Here is a 15,636-nt window from a genome sequence, read left to right as displayed (position 1 = left end):
TAAGATCAGGCTTTAGATAAACTCAGTATCTGAATGCAGGACACTTTCCCTGTTGTTGTTTTTTAGAATATAAACGGTAGCAGAGCGTATCTCTTCCTCCTCGCCCACTAACAGCTGATTGCTCAGATCTCCTGCAGAGTGGATGGGGAGAAATAAATCTCCTCTCAGGCCGTGTGAGAGGTGAACCTCCCTTTGTCTTTGTTTGCCCTTCCCTTATTACTCCTCCTTCACTCACTTTCTCGCTGCAGGCCGTTCACTGCTCTGACAGGGTCTTAAAATAAATACGGCCTTAAACTCCGACATAAAAATGTCTTCAGCAGCAGTTTTAGAGGTCTTCTTTCTTTCTTTCTTTACCGCCCTGCAGTGACGGCTTTCTCTTGGCTTTCAGATGAATCCAGGAAGAATGAGTTTACTATGTGTCCTCTCTCTGCTTTACTAAACCCAGTTAGACTTCTTGGCGTTGGACAGTTAATTTCCGGATGTCCTCATTCTGAACATTTATAGCTTCACAGCTTTTCCAGGCGACTTCAGTCAGAAATAGAACAGATTCTCCTTCTTTGTGTCTCAATCTGGTTTTAAATTGGACTTTACGTCAGTCACAGGTAGAGTTACGAGACCTTCAGAGTCTTAAGTGTTGGAATCAGTGTTGCTTTTATTAGAGATCCAACTACTTCTATTATTATTATCATTATTATGGTAGCAGAGGTGGGGCTAGGGAATAAACTGTAGCCCGAACAAAACCTGATATTTTAATGGAAGATAATAGACGCCCAACTTTATTATGACACAGGCCAACCGCTTTGTTAAATAGGTCTTGAACAGCTGGTCACACCTTTAAGTGCTTTGCATCAATGAATTCTTTGAATGTAACTCCATCTGGGGATACAGGCCACGCCCACTTCTCCCTTAAACGTCTTGCACAATGGCATAAAATATTAGGGTTGTTTTAAAATAAATAAATAAATAGATTTTCTGCAACAAGGTTAGTTAACACCGTCAGGACTGAAAGACGATTGGATTTAAAAATTACGACGACAGAGGAGAGCTGGACAAAAGCAAAGAGGTGTGAAAGATGAGAAACTAGAGGGAGAAGATTGAGGAGACACCACAAAGATCTGGAACCAGTGACGACATTCGTTTTAATTCTGTTTGGAAACTGAAATCTGTCTAATCAGATCTATCAGAAACAATACTAAGTCCTACAAAATACGTGAAAACCCCTTGATGTAATAGTTTTGGCTTTGGTGTCCAGGGTTCGGGGGGGGGGGGGGAGGGGGAGTAGAATTTACTTTCTTAAAGACGAGGTCAAGTGACTGACTTTTAGCAGCTAAAGCTTTGTCAACACATGAAGCCATTCTCTCGTCGTCCATCTCTTTGTAGACGACAGTTTGTTCTCCAGTGGACGTTCCAGCCTCTGGTTTCCTCGGTAACCTCCTATCTTGTATATTTCCCGTCCCAAACATCTCCAAGTGAAATGAGCAGAACATAAACATATAGCCAGAGCATAGACGGAGCTAGATCTACTGACGTTCCTAGCTGCCATCAGCCTGGAGGATCTGGTGATGCAAACAAAAACAGTCTCTTCCTGAGTGTACGCACACTTTTACTCTGATAACCTTTACACTGATTATTAGCCGAGAGTCCACATTTTAGACTGACTGTGGTCTGCAGGGTCCCCCTCCAAACAAAGTCTTTAAAAGTTATTCAGTCTCTAAAGAAGTGTAAAAAAATGAAATTCCATTTTTGTGCAGCTTCCAAATACAGGATGGCAAAAAACATAAACCCCAGTCGTGATTGTGTTGTCATTAAATAAAACTGTGAGCTGTGGCCGCTGGGAACTCTTGCCGGGTGTTTTTTCCCCCGTCGTGTTGGATTTAATGAAAATAAATTAGTCAAATTATTCTTCAGGCTTCTGAATTTGCTCAGTTTCTTTCCCCCAAAGGATGAAATTTGTTGTTGGAGAGAAGAACAGGACAGTCGTTGAGTTGAGGAAATGATGAGCTAAAGTTTCAAATGGAGAAACCGAATGTTTCCCATGATGCCTTGCTCTTCTCCTCCGTCGTTCTTTGTCTCCCTCTCCATCATGTGCTGCTGGCAGCTCAGACTCTGTCAACCAGGAAGAAAACATTGCCACAAGGGGCCGGGTCAACAAGGCTTGTTACTTAGCAACCCCCCTCCCCTCGCCTCCCCCCTCGCCTCCCCCCCTGGGAACTGGAAGCAAACGGCCGTCGCCACTGGCCGAGGCCGAGGGCGCTCACTGCTCGTGTTATGTAATGTTGCCGTTTCCTCGCAGCGATGGAGCCAGATTCTGTTCATCACTCCAAAAATAAATAAATAAATAAATAAATCTTGATTTCCTCCGGGTCGTCTCCTGCGACCCAACGATTACTTCGTACATTTGTCAAACATGCCAAGGGAGGAAACGTTGTATTCGTGTCACGTTTAGTGTGAGAGACTCAGGTTCGGTGGAAGCTGCTCACTCAGAGACGTTTGGGATTTTCAAAGAGGCTTAGAAATCTGGGGTCACAGGGAGGAAGGGCTTTGAACGGCAGACAGTTGCTCCAACGTTGCAGCGATAACTCTGCTTATGCAAGCGATAGTCAATCTGAAGTAGAGAAGCTGTCAGGCCAGCAGTAAACTGTACAAAGTGCAGCGTTAGCAGCTCGTCCTGTAGAAACACACTGACCTCATCGTTCACTCTGAGGCAGACTGAGATCAGATCTCAAGTACTGCCTGGGGACGCATGTGGAGACACATTGGACACTTGTGATCATATTCTCCAGGACGGATGTTAATCTTTGTCCATTCTGGGATCTTTTTGTGCTTTTAAACCATAGACTGTATAAAGACGGACGGTGGAACAGCTCCTCAAAAGTGAAGCCAAAGCAAGTAGAGCTCCCCCTGGTGTCTGGCTGCAGTACAGATCATAAGCCACGCCCCCTCCATGTTAGTGGGCGGGACTTGGGCCAAACTAAAACACCAAAATACACGTCAAATAATGTTCTTTCAAGGATGGTTTCTGTCATTTTATGTAGTTAATATAACGATGAATGTTCAAGTGTCAATCATTTGGATAAGTCTCATTTTAGTTATTTGACGCTATAGAAACAGGCCATGACATACTGGCGAGTACCAGTTGCCATGCCAACCGCTCCGCAAAACGGTCAGAGTTGTAAAAAACAAAAAATTAAAATAAGTCCGGTGTTTAATCCAACATCTCCTTGTAACTGGTGGAGGTAGAGCAGAGCGTAGTATTAATTAAATGAAAACGTGAGTGAGTCTGGAGGAAGTGTGGGCGGGGCATCGATATCAGCCCCGAGAAAATGGAGTCAGTTTGACCAATGAGAGGAAGTGGGGATGTGTTGTACATATTTATATACAGTCTATGTTTTTTAACAAAGGCTCAGTTTAGATAGCCACTAGTTCGCAGTGATTGTTTTCTGTGTTTTTGTTTCTTCTTCTTATCTTCTAAACCTTCACGTCTTTAAGAACTGAAGACTTGAATCAAATGTCAAGAAACTCTACAAGTCCAGTTTCTGCTTTTTAATTTTTTTATTTTTATGACCTGGATGACTGAGAACCTTCAAAGACAGACACATCTCTAGTTCACACTGTCCTCCTGACCCATTTAAACGCTCTCACCACCTAATGAGCCTGGAGCACCGTCTTTAAGATGTTTATTTTTAATTTTTTTTCCCCCTTGCATCATGACATGTGTTCAGCGTTGGTTAATGAGGCGTCCGGCTCCTGTGATGAGGAGGATGGGAGGTTAAAGTCGACGAGGTTCCAGAGAAAGGACAAAAAGGAAGGAGAGGATATTTTATGATTTAGATTTATAAGTGTGTATTTTCTCTAAATGTGAGGAAAAGTCTGTAAGAATCAGTGGAAGGAGAGGAGGCAGAGTAAAATAGCAGAAACATTAAAAACAAGAAAGGTGGAAGGAAGGAGGGATGGAGGAGGAAAAGAAACACAAATTGGAGGTAGAAGGCAAGAAGGAAAGGCCCCAGCAGGGACTATAACAGAACAGAAATATCTGGTGTCACACTGTGGACCCTCCACCTGCTTCTCCTCCAGCTTTATAATTAGACCTGGACCAGTGGAAGGTGATGAGGTTTCCTTTTAGTCGCTGCGGGTTCCCTCTTTTTATTCCAAAGCTAAAAATAAATAAATAAATAAATCTGCAGAACAAAGACGAAACAAAGTGAGGTGCCTTGTTATAGATGTTGAATTAGTTCCTCCAGACAAATAAATATATAAATAAATCTTGAACACCGTGTTCTCCCTGGTGCAACAGATTGTTTGGTGTCTGTTTCATCGCCAAGCAAAGACAAATAAAGCTCAGATAGAAGGTGAGAAGTGAATCGTGCTGTCTTCCATCAGTAATTTATGGTGGAGCCATCCTGACCCAGTGGTTTACAGTGAGTTAAAGCTGTAAAAACCAAACATCTGGATCCAGGCACAAGTTTAACCTCCGTTCTAAATCAGTAGCAGTTGAATTATTAGGGTTCAGATGGACAAGACGCTCTTGACATTTCAGGGTACGCTGACCTACACATGTACAGGAAGAAGCTTAATTAAAACCCATGGCAATCATTTCAACCTGAACATGATTCCATCTGAAGCCTCGTCCACATTAATAAAAAGATTCTCTCTAGTCGTCCATCTCATTGTTGTAGCTGACATTCAGTCTCTAGAGGACGTTCCTGGTTGTTTACTTCCAAATGTTTCAGAGCGAAACAAGCAGAACATAAAAATACTGCTGGTGTATATCCTGGATGTCCAGACCAAACTGGACTGATAGTTGGTTTTGAGTCTCTCTGTTGACGTAGTCATTGTTGCCTTACGAGCTCCTTAGAGATAAATATGTTGACGACAAGAATGGCTGCTGTCAGAGAAGTGATCTGTTTAGATTCTGTGTCTGTTATGTCGGTTTGTTTTTTTGTTTTTTGTTTTTTTGGATTTGAAAGACGAGCGACACCGATTAATGGATGAGAAGGCTTCGTAGCACTAGTTGGTTGGAGTTTTACCAGACTCATATTCTGATAAGAATCACATGACCACGCCAGACTAGCTAGTGTAGGACGTCCTGTATTGGCTGTTGTCTAAAAGAACAAACCTTCTATGACGCCACCGCTCCATCCGGGTTCACCCGGCGCTCCAAGCAGCTAACACCATTGGTGGATTTTGTGGTAGGAACCAAAGTTGTGGACAGTGTTTCCTTCAGGTGGCTTATATTAATCAACACTATCATTAACTCCTATTGGTTGTTTCCTCCAACTTCCCGTCTCTGAAGGTTTTTTCTTCTTTTATCTTAACATCTCAGCATTTCATGATCATTCATGGTCTCTTCCACCATAAAGCATCTAAATTAGCACACAGCAAAAAGACAATGCTAAAGCCAGCTCTAGTGCTAGTTCTTCTTGCTAATAATACACTTTATTTGCCCTGTGAAACCTGAGAACCTGTAGATTATAATTTTATGACTTTATGACCAAAACCCACGGAACAAACATAATGCTGTAGCAGCTAACGGCTAATCCCAGGTGTCTTTATCACTTTGAAATGATTTTTGACAGATTATTTGTCTCTTTAGTTGTAATAGTAGCTTTGTAATTCAGAGCAGGTGAGACCTTTGACCTTTGACCTCTCAGTTGTGTTGTTGATATAAATTTGGAGACGACATTGACTCTGATCGTTGGATAGAGTCATTAACCGACCAATAGGTTTTCTGGGATTTGGCTGAGAGACCTCTGATAATCCAGATAAAGATAATACGACAGCTCTACTGATGCTTGTTTACGTGGCAGCTTCGTTTCTTTTGGTCTTTTTTTGAGCTGAAATGTTGAAATATGAAGGAAAACCTTCAGACAGTTCAACTCTGACATTCATCTGACTCCAACCTCTGCGACAGACGCTATTTTTATTACACCCTTGTTTACTCTCTCTCTCTCTGTTACTGCTGCCAACTTTCCCTCCTGTTTCTGATTCTGGATCAAAAACAACTCCCAGCATGCACCTGGAACGGCTCGGCTGGTTGTAGAGTCACCTGTAGTTGCCCTCGAGGGGAATTCATGTGCAAACTTTTGACGGCTCAACGAGGCAATGTGACTGAATGAAATGCAAAAAAACAAAAAGGGGGGTGGGGGCATTGAAGGGTATATTTACCCCGAGGCTCTGATTAATTTGTGACTCTTCTGTTTGATACAGACGATATTAAAAAGCTAATAATGTCACAGATACGCTGCAGCAGGTTAAACATCTCGTCCTCCACTGACCTACAGCTCACTACCACACTATGTTTATTATTCTTTCATTTTAAAGGTAGTGGGGGCATATGAGATCAGAGCTGGTTTAGATTTCCCCAGGGGGAGGAGGGCGGAGGGCGGGGGGGGGGGACCCGTGTCCTGCAGAGGAAAATATTAAAAACTACGATTCCACACATCTGCTCACGACCAACAATATTTCCTGTTTGTCCAGGTTGCCAGCGCCAACCCCCTGCCGATGCCCGTCGGAGCCCCCGCTAGCGGAGTGGTGGTGGAGAGTGGGCCGGTGGTCTACGACGACGCGGCCGCTGACGAGGAAGAGGACGAGGAGGAGGAGGCTTGTGTCAGCGCCATGGAGCTGATGGGCGCCAACGGTCAGTTTGGGCACGCTCAGTGTTTTATTGACGCTCTCAGGTTGATCTGGTTAACACTTTAAAACCCAACGTGTTGATGGTGGGATGGATACTACTACGTCACCGTATGTACAGTTGGAAAAATTCCAACTCTTTCTAAAAGTAATCTGGTGTCGTTGCAGTAATTTCACTCTGGCTTCTCCCTGAAGGTTATCACAGGACATTTACTGACCAAAACAGTAGAATTTGACTAAATTTAACTTTAATATTTTCTAAAATTATAATCCTGGCATGCCTTTAAATTTAGCGTTAACATGTAGGACGTCCCAGTCAAGTTCTTAAATGTCCTAGAGTTGGTCTCCTGTGTCTTCCTAAAGTCTGTCCTTGTCTTCTCCTAGAGTTGGTCTCCTGTAGCGTCCTAAAGTCTGTCCTTGTCTTCCTTGTCTTCTCCTAGAGTTGGTCTCCTGTGTCTTCCTAAAGTCTGTCCTTGTCTTCCTTGTCTTCTCCTAGAGTTGGTCTCCTGCAGCTTCCTAAAGTCTGTCCTTGTCTTCCTTGTCTTCTCCTAGAGTTGGTCTCCTGTGTCTTCCTAAAGTCTGTCCTTGTCTTCCTTGTCTTCTCCTAGAGTGGACTGGATTCAGTCCAATAAATCTTTGTGTCAAAGTTAATGTAGTGTGGAGAGGGTAGCTGGTACCTTGTGTTCTCTACTCCAGAAATGTTCTGGTCATCCAACGCTGCCATAAACTCCCTAACCCTCTCTGGAAGATGTTTCTCCTTGACGCTGTCTCCAGGAAACTTTTCTCTTCTTTTAAACGTTCAGTGTTTGTTGTTGTTGTTTGGGTGCAGCCTTTGACTGAGTGGACTCCATGGATTCTGTTTAGATGATCAACTACTACCACCTCACCACACATCCACATTACTCTAGTTACTGACTAACACAGCTGACATGGTTAGACACAGGATTCTGGTTCTTCTTCAGGGATTTTTATTAGCTTTGACGCTAGCTGACCGCCATTAAAACAGAAGAAGAAGATGTTTTGACGCAACAGAGACATGGCTTTGGTTTATGTCAGACCTAAAATAAATAACTACAAGTAACTAAACTTTGCTCTTGAAATCAAATTTAAAAGTTCTCACTCCTTTTTATTTGGTCTGATTGCATCTTATTTTCTTTGATGAAGTCGTTCTGTCAGTAAAGTCAGACTCTCTTTGTTTACTTTCATTATCGTCCCTTGATTGTTTCTTTTTGTCATAAACTTGCACATAATTGCTCAAAAATCAAAATCAATTAACAGTTTTGTTTTTTTAACAAACTTCTACAAAAACAACTGCACAGACGTAGAGAACTCATCAGAATCTGTTGATTAACAAATTAATTATCATCAACTAATCATTTATTTGTTTATGGGACAGAATGAGGTCGACCGGGTTCATCGCAAGTTAATTTACGCTGATAAAACCATCACAGATTCTATCGGCTGCTTTATTTTCACATTGCAGTTGTAGATAATAGTGACAGACTGATTTGTCACTTCTCAGTCAGACTCTGACTTTTTGTTTTAATGAAGCTGCCTCTCTGGCTCGGGGCTCGGACCCCTGGTCTGTTTTTAATGAGCCCTCGCTAAGATTATATTTCTTTACTTTATGTCTCTGGCTGTTAAACTCTCAGGTCCCCGACTCTGCTGCAATAAAAAGTCCTGAGCTGCTTAATTGATTCCTGTAGGGGAGCTCTTTGTTCATAGAAAGGTCACGGGGTCAAGGTCAGGCTCAGAGCAGCTCCTCTGAAACAGGACGGACGTCTTCTGGGTCCTTCAGTCTCAGCGTTCGTCCACAGAGAGTTTATGAGTGTTTTTGACCTTCTTTCTGAATCTGTAGAAGCTGATCATGTTTCCTTTCCTCCAGGTACGAGAAGCTTCACTCAGTCACATGAAGGACTTTAACTTAGAGCATTTTTAAAATGATCAGATCGGTATCAGGCTTCAGTCAAACCCAATGTTTTTTAGTTATTTATTTAAGGTCTGACATAAACTAAAACCACGTCCCTGTAGTATTAAAACTTCTTCTTCTGTTTTAATGGCAGTCAGCTAGCGTCAAAGCTACAAACAATCCCAGAAGAACCAGAATCCTGTGTCTAACCGTGTAACTAGAGTAATGTGGATGTGTGGTGAGGTGGTAGTAGTTGATCATCTAAACAGAATCCATGGAGTCCACTCAGTCAAAGGCTGCACCCAAACAACAACAACAAACACTGAACGTTTAAAAGAAGAGAAAAGTTTCCTGGAGACAGCGTCAAGGAGAAACATCTTCCAGAGAGGGTTAGGGAGTTTATGGCAGCGTTGGATGACCAGAACATTTCTGGAGTAGAGAACACAAGGTACCAGCTACCCTCTCCACACTACATTAACTTTGACTGAAAGATTTATTGGACTGAATCCAGTCCACTCTAGGAGAAGACAAGGAAGACAAGGACAGACTTTAGGAAGCTACAGGAGACCAACTCTAGGAGAAGACAAGGAAGACAAGGACAGACTTTAGGAAGCTACAGGAGACCAACTCTAGGAGAAGACAAGGAAGACAAGGACAGACTTTAGGAAGCTACAGGAGACCAACTCTAGGAGAAGACAAGGAAGACAAGGACAGACTTTAGGAAGACACAGGAGACCAACTCTAGGAGAAGACAAGGAAGACAAGGACAGACTTTAGGAAGCTACAGGAGACCAACTCTAGGAGAAGACAAGGAAGACAAGGACAGACTTTAGGACGCTACAGGAGACCAACTCTAGGAGAAGACAAGGAAGACAAGGACAGACTTTAGGAAGCTACAGGAGACCAACTCTAGGAGAAGACAAGGAAGACAAGGACAGACTTTAGGAAGCTACAGGAGACCAACTCTAGGAGAAGACAAGGAAGACAAGGACAGACTTTAGGAAGACACAGGAGACCAACTCTAGGAGAAGACAAGGAAGACAAGGACAGACTTTAGGAAGACACAGGAGACCAACTCTAGGAGAAGACAAGGAAGACAAGGACAGATTTTAGGAAGACACAGGAGACCAACTCTAGGAGAAGACAAGGAAGACAAGGACAGACTTTAGGAAGCTACAGGAGACCAACTCTAGGACATTTAGGATCAGATCAGGACTCAATATGAGTTGTAAGTGCAGAAAATAATTCAGGACCACTGGATATGAAACTGTTAATTTAGTTTTTGGTTTAAACACAAGGATAAAATTTCATGCAGCATCATTAAACTCTTTGCTGGAGCAGAATCAGTTCCCAGCGGAGAGACTCCAGAACAAAAAGAACATCTGTGGAGCGTTTTTAATCACAGATTACAGTTTATCACCGACTCATCATTCTCCATTCACTGAATAAACTCATCTAATCCCTCTTCATGTGTCTCACCCTCCAGATTACGGCTGTGACGGAGATTACGACGATGGATTCTAGCGGCGCCCCCTAGGGGTTGTTAACCCCGACTGGTACAGACAATTCTGAATCCCCCCCTCACCACCACCACGTGCATCAGATGTTTACTACAGCGGGGGGGGGGGACAGACACTGACTGGCTGCAGCTCCAGATGGGATTTGGACGAGTAAACAAAAAGCTGGAGACACCCCGCTCCTTGTGGCGTTCGTCGTCCCATCTGGAGGACACTCTGCTCGGATGCTGACAGAGACGGTGATGGTGAGATGAGTGATGCGTATGTATTTATTAGTGCTGGCAGACTGTCGTTACTCCAGGAAGAACTGGTTTGTTGATTTGCAGGTCAGTAGATGTTTAGGTTGGAGATGTTAATCAGTTATTTTAAGATATTATTTGTTGTAAACTGATCATCTTTGGGTTGAGGCTAGATGTTTGGTCCTGGTGAAGTCTGTCCTACCTTCCAGAGAGAGTTCTTCACTCTGGATGCTGTGAACAGACTAACCTGTTCAACGTCCAGCCAAGTGAAGAACTCTCTCTGGAAGGAAAAGACTTCACAAGTTAATGAGGATCTTTGTTTGAACACAGAGACATCAGTTTATTCTCAGGTACAACGAAGAAAACACGAGTTTTGAAGATGCACCTGCAAAAACATCCAAATCAGTGATGACGTGCTGAAGAAACGAGCTCCTCGTAGCTTCTCTCCAGACTTTGTTTTTTTTTTTGAGGAATGTTTACAGACGCTGAACAAAACCTGTAATCCTTGAATTTGCACTTTGCCTCAGTAACACTTACCTGTCCTAATGTTTCACTGCTGTGATGTCTGTCAACAAAACAAGCAGGAGATTTATCGGTGGCATCAGACACTAAACACTACCATGATGTTGCCTTTGAACAACCGAAGCGATCATGATGTGATTTTTAATTTTTCACCGTCTGAGCAGAAGGAACACGACTGATGCTTTTATTTTATGATTCATTTGGTTTAGGGGGCGTTTGTTTTTATTTTTGAGTGGAACTAATTTATGTTTGTGTTCTATCTGATTTATGTTCTCATTTAAAATCAATCTGTAAATCCATTTTCCTCCACGCTATGTTTTCTAAATGACTAAAGGAGCAGAAGAGAACAGATCTGAGTTGTATTTTAGCTTTTTAGGATTATTTTTGTGTTTGAAATGATGACGATACTAAAGAGTGTGTGTGTGGGGGGGTGACGGAGGTTGTGGCCTTTTCTCTGTGTCCATACAACAGTATTTAATGATGACTGACTCTGCTGCTATAAGTCACGCTGTTACGTCTGGATCATGTTGTGTGCCTTTGCTGCTACAGTAAAGATTTCACTCAATGAACAAAGAAACGTTTGTTGTCCTCGTTTTCTTGGGGTTTTATGTTGGACAGTGGATTTATTTACTAATACTTAAAAATAATTATGACTTGGCATTAAAGATTTCTATGGATACTGGCTTTAAAAAAATATATAAGACTTGTATAAAACTTGTTAAAACAAAGGACCACTGCTGTTATTAGAGACTGATTTTAGGAGGATGCTTTCACACCTATATTGTTTATATTCGGGGAGTAGCTGACATATTTTTAAAATCTGGTTTGGTTTGTGTTCACCAGTGTTAATTTCACCATTTTTTTTCTGTGATTTAGACGTTGATGAACTAAAACTAAAGTCTGATGATGAACACTATGAGGAAATGTTAACGAGATGAGACCAGAATGTATTTAAAGTATCGGACATTCAAAAGCTGATCTCAGTTAGCATTAGCTACCAAAACTAGCGAGCTGCTACAAGCCCTGTGGCTACGGATGAGGTGGAAGAACACGCCTCCATCACACTCAGTAACTATGAAGTTAAATTAGTCTCATCTAAGAACTTTACTAGTTGATGTTTTTTATACTACCTGAAGTTATTACCTTCTGCTGCCCTGTGCTGACCTTTCACTGACTGAATTAGCATTTAGCAAACTAAAACAAAATGACTCCTCCTTGCGTATGCTACCTGTTTTATTTGTAATGTCTGATCTGACCTTATCAGTGATCAAGGGCAGCGCAGCAGCTGAGATCCAGCTCTGGAAAGAGAGAACTGAACAAGTGTCTTAATAGATTAGTGTTGATACGGTTTGTTACCTGCTGGAGATATAAGATTAGAATTAAATTGGTCTAAAGTGAGAAAAACTGATTTTATCTAAAGACGACCCATGAAATAAATGTTATTATTAGTTTGACTGAATGTAATAATTAAAAGTTGACAAAACTGCAATGAAGTTTCATTGACTAAAATGTGACTAAGACTAATAAACATTAGACTAAATGAAAAATGGCTTTCAAAACTAACACTGGTGTTCAACCGAGGTAAAGTTCTGACACGTCCTGAACGCTACGTTCCTGCAAACAGTTTTCTGATTGGTCATAATTTTGCAGAAATAAATGGATCAACTGATTGAGAGATACCAACAGTCTTGGTTTTCACAACAATGACCCAGATGTGAAAGCATCCTGAGTAAGATCCATCGCAGGAGAATAAATGAGGTTTTAAATAAATTGATCTGTGGCCTCAACAAAGATTAAAATAAAAACTGCAAGATTACAACCAATAATGTGACAGAACAGTCACATAATCGAACACCACAGTAATAAACACTCACCAGATGTCTGTCTGACTGGAAACTCAGCTCCCTGAAGACTTGACTGGAGGCTAGAAAACAAAAATACCCACAGATTAGTTCATTTTCTTGAATAAACAAATACTAAAACATAATATTTCTGTTTCATTTATTTGATGGGGATCTCTTTGTTACTTTCAGGACTTGTTTTGAGTCATTTTTATGCAGAAATGTAGAAAATTCTGAGAGATACAAATACCTCCAAAGGATTTAACCCAGGGTTATCTCATTTTTCTGTTAACAATAATTTGCACCGTTACCATTATTTGTCCTAAAACTAAGATGCTGGACTCATAAAGGAGAAACCTTCGCGTGTCAAGACTCGTCCTAGATCATCAGACGTACTCTAAATGTCTCCTCGGTCTCAGATGTCCTGTCCCTATGATGACTGACTCGTCTTTCAGTAGAATATCTCCACACAACTAAACCTCTGTAATACTGTACCTGTGTCACATGATCCAGTAGCGCCAGCGTCTGGTCTGATCAAAAGCACCGTCATGATGGTGGCTGGTGTCGGGTCGTGAACAGAGCTCATGCTGGTGTCTGTCAGGAACGGTTCAGGCCGAGTTCAAGTCTACAAGGAAATACTGGAAAGAGAATGAAGATTTAGATAAAGACTGGACTGAAATAACAAGCTGGACAAGTAGACTTGGAGAGTTTTGTAGTGGAAATTTTCTGAGTACTGACTAACATAACAAAATATTGATGAAATGAACGTGTTTTTTAGCAGATAGTGTGTTATTTAGAAGCTGTGTTTCGATGCCCCATTCACTCCCGTAGTGGAAAATTCCTTAAGCACTAACTGTCTTGTTTTTGCCTCACATGTACCAAAACATATCTGCACCTGCTCAGCCGTTTCTGTGAGAACCTTCTCAAGGTCCCGCGGTTGTTGAGAAAACTGATAGAGACAAAACCTCCTACGAGAGGAACAAGAACCAATGAGCAGAATGTACTTGTACAACGCCTTGTTTCAAAGATAAAAACCGTCTGCAAAACTAAAACTGGGGAGAGAATCTGCGGAGTTTTTCACAGATGTTTCTTCCCCCTTCATGAACGGTATACCTTTGTTTTCTGCAATAAAACTCACAAAGACAAAACCTTTGTTTTGAGATCTTTTTATTCGAAGTAGTGAAAAAAATCCACTACAGTTTCATCCAAGTCTTTAGTCCTAAAAGACTGGTGGAGAGACCGGGTTTAATTCTGAACATCTGGAGGTGTTGTTAATCAGATAATCACATGACTAGAGTCTGTTAACGATCAGATATTTAGCTGTGATTGAAGGAAACGGTTCTGATCCAGTTTTCTTTGCTCAATGAATATAAATCAATGTAGCTGAGAGAATTTTAAATCATATTCTTAACCCAGATGAGATGATTAATGATTGATCACAACATAAAAGCCGTCTTGAAATAAATTTGTGTTTAAAAAAAACAATTCTTCGTTCCAATCGATCCTGAGTTGGAAGATCCGACATTGATTCATAAAACCCTCAGATAGATTTTTTTAAATTCACTCTATTTCCTTCATCCTATCATTAGAAATCTCGCTGCAGACTCGTGAAACTGGTTTCACAAGACAAATCTCACACATGAGAGAGATCCAAGTTCACATGTCTAAGTAACATCCACACCAATGAATGTCAGGTCCAAGAGTTTCCCAGAAGAACATGTTATTCACTTCTCCTGTCAGTGGTCATAATGTTGTGGCTGATTGGTGTATATATATACCATCTTGGTGGCAGCATATAATACTATAATAATATGTTAAGAGTTTTTTTTTTTAAATTTCCAACTTGAAAAGTTAAAATGTGATCTGATGAAAGTTGTTTGAATTCATTTCTCAAAATTTCGTCCATCTTTTTAATCTTTTAATATTTGTTAACCTTTAACTGTCCTCTCTGCTAAATTCTGGTTGTGGACTTTATATTTACAAGATAAATAAGAAGCAGTAAGGATCCAATATTCCCTGAGCGCTTCATCTAAAGTGCAGCTAAATTAGTCCTATTAACAGATTATTATACGGCGTGAAAATGTCAAGAGTAAGCCTCGAGCTGTCTCTGGGACTAAAACGTCCCGTCATACCCGCCGCCGCCAACATCTGAGCTGGAACCAGAACGAAGCCCCGGGCCTTTTTAGAACAGGAACAGTCAGGAAAACTATTAAATTCCCCTGGATGTGACCCTCCACTAGTGTCCTTTTCAGGTTGACTTTTCAAACTAACACGGCCCAGAAAATAATTTCATGCTTTCTGATGCTGTGTAATTGTGCTGTCAGGTCAGCTTTCCACCCACCCCTTCTTAGTCTGCTTGTTCTGTCCCCAAGGGGCCGACTGAACCAACGCAGCCCCCCCCCCCCCACACACACACTTTAAAGTTGCTCCGAAACTTAATCTTCCTCTGACACCAAACTTTGACTCTAACCTTTGAGAGGGAGGCAGTAGGAATAAAAATAAAAGTCGGCTGTTTGGTTTTTGCAGTGTCGGCGACCTTGTTGAGCCAGGGGCGGAAGGATTCCCTCCACCTGTGAAAAGTGTCGCTTATGTGGGTCGACTAACACATTTAAAGTTTGTTTGTTCCTCTTTTGCTCCGAGCACAACTCTTCCTCCTTCCTTATCCTTCCCTTAACTTCCTTTCTTCCTGTTTCCATCTCTACAAAGAAAGAAGGAGTCGTCCTCCTCCTCAGGTGCTTTTGTCTTTCCTGTAAATTGTCCTTCATAAGGGATAAGACTTGGATGAAACGTCTTCAAGGAACTCTACAAGTCCAGTTGTCCTTGTTTCAGCTTGTCTTTTAGATCCACCATGTCCCTACTCTAGCTCTAGTCATTAACTCTGTTACTCTGCAGGACTGTACTTCTTTAACTCGTCATCAATCGATCAAAGAATAGAACTCTAAGAGCAGCAGTGAGCCAACTCATTAGCTCGCCAGGTT

General features: G+C 41.6%; 1 protein-coding gene across 1 annotated transcript in view; it reads left to right on the top strand.

The window, feature by feature from the left end:
- Positions 1-11,479, top strand: part of brf1a (BRF1 general transcription factor IIIB subunit a) — an 88,171-nt gene extending 76,692 nt beyond the window's left edge. The window contains exons 17-18 of the mRNA XM_084568579.1: positions 6,478-6,637; positions 10,026-11,479. Coding sequence (XP_084424705.1) covers positions 6,478-6,637; positions 10,026-10,063 — 198 coding nt within the window. The 3' untranslated portion in view covers positions 10,064-11,479. The remainder of the gene's footprint in view (positions 1-6,477; positions 6,638-10,025) is intronic.
- Positions 11,480-15,636: the final 4,157 nt, after the last annotated feature.

Source organism: Chelon labrosus (genome assembly GCF_963514085.1).
Source record: "Chelon labrosus genome assembly, chromosome: 20".
Classification (NCBI taxonomy): domain Eukaryota; kingdom Metazoa; phylum Chordata; class Actinopteri; order Mugiliformes; family Mugilidae; genus Chelon; species Chelon labrosus.
The sequence above is the reverse complement of the archived record's forward strand: the minus strand, read 5'-3'. Positions and strand labels throughout refer to the sequence as shown.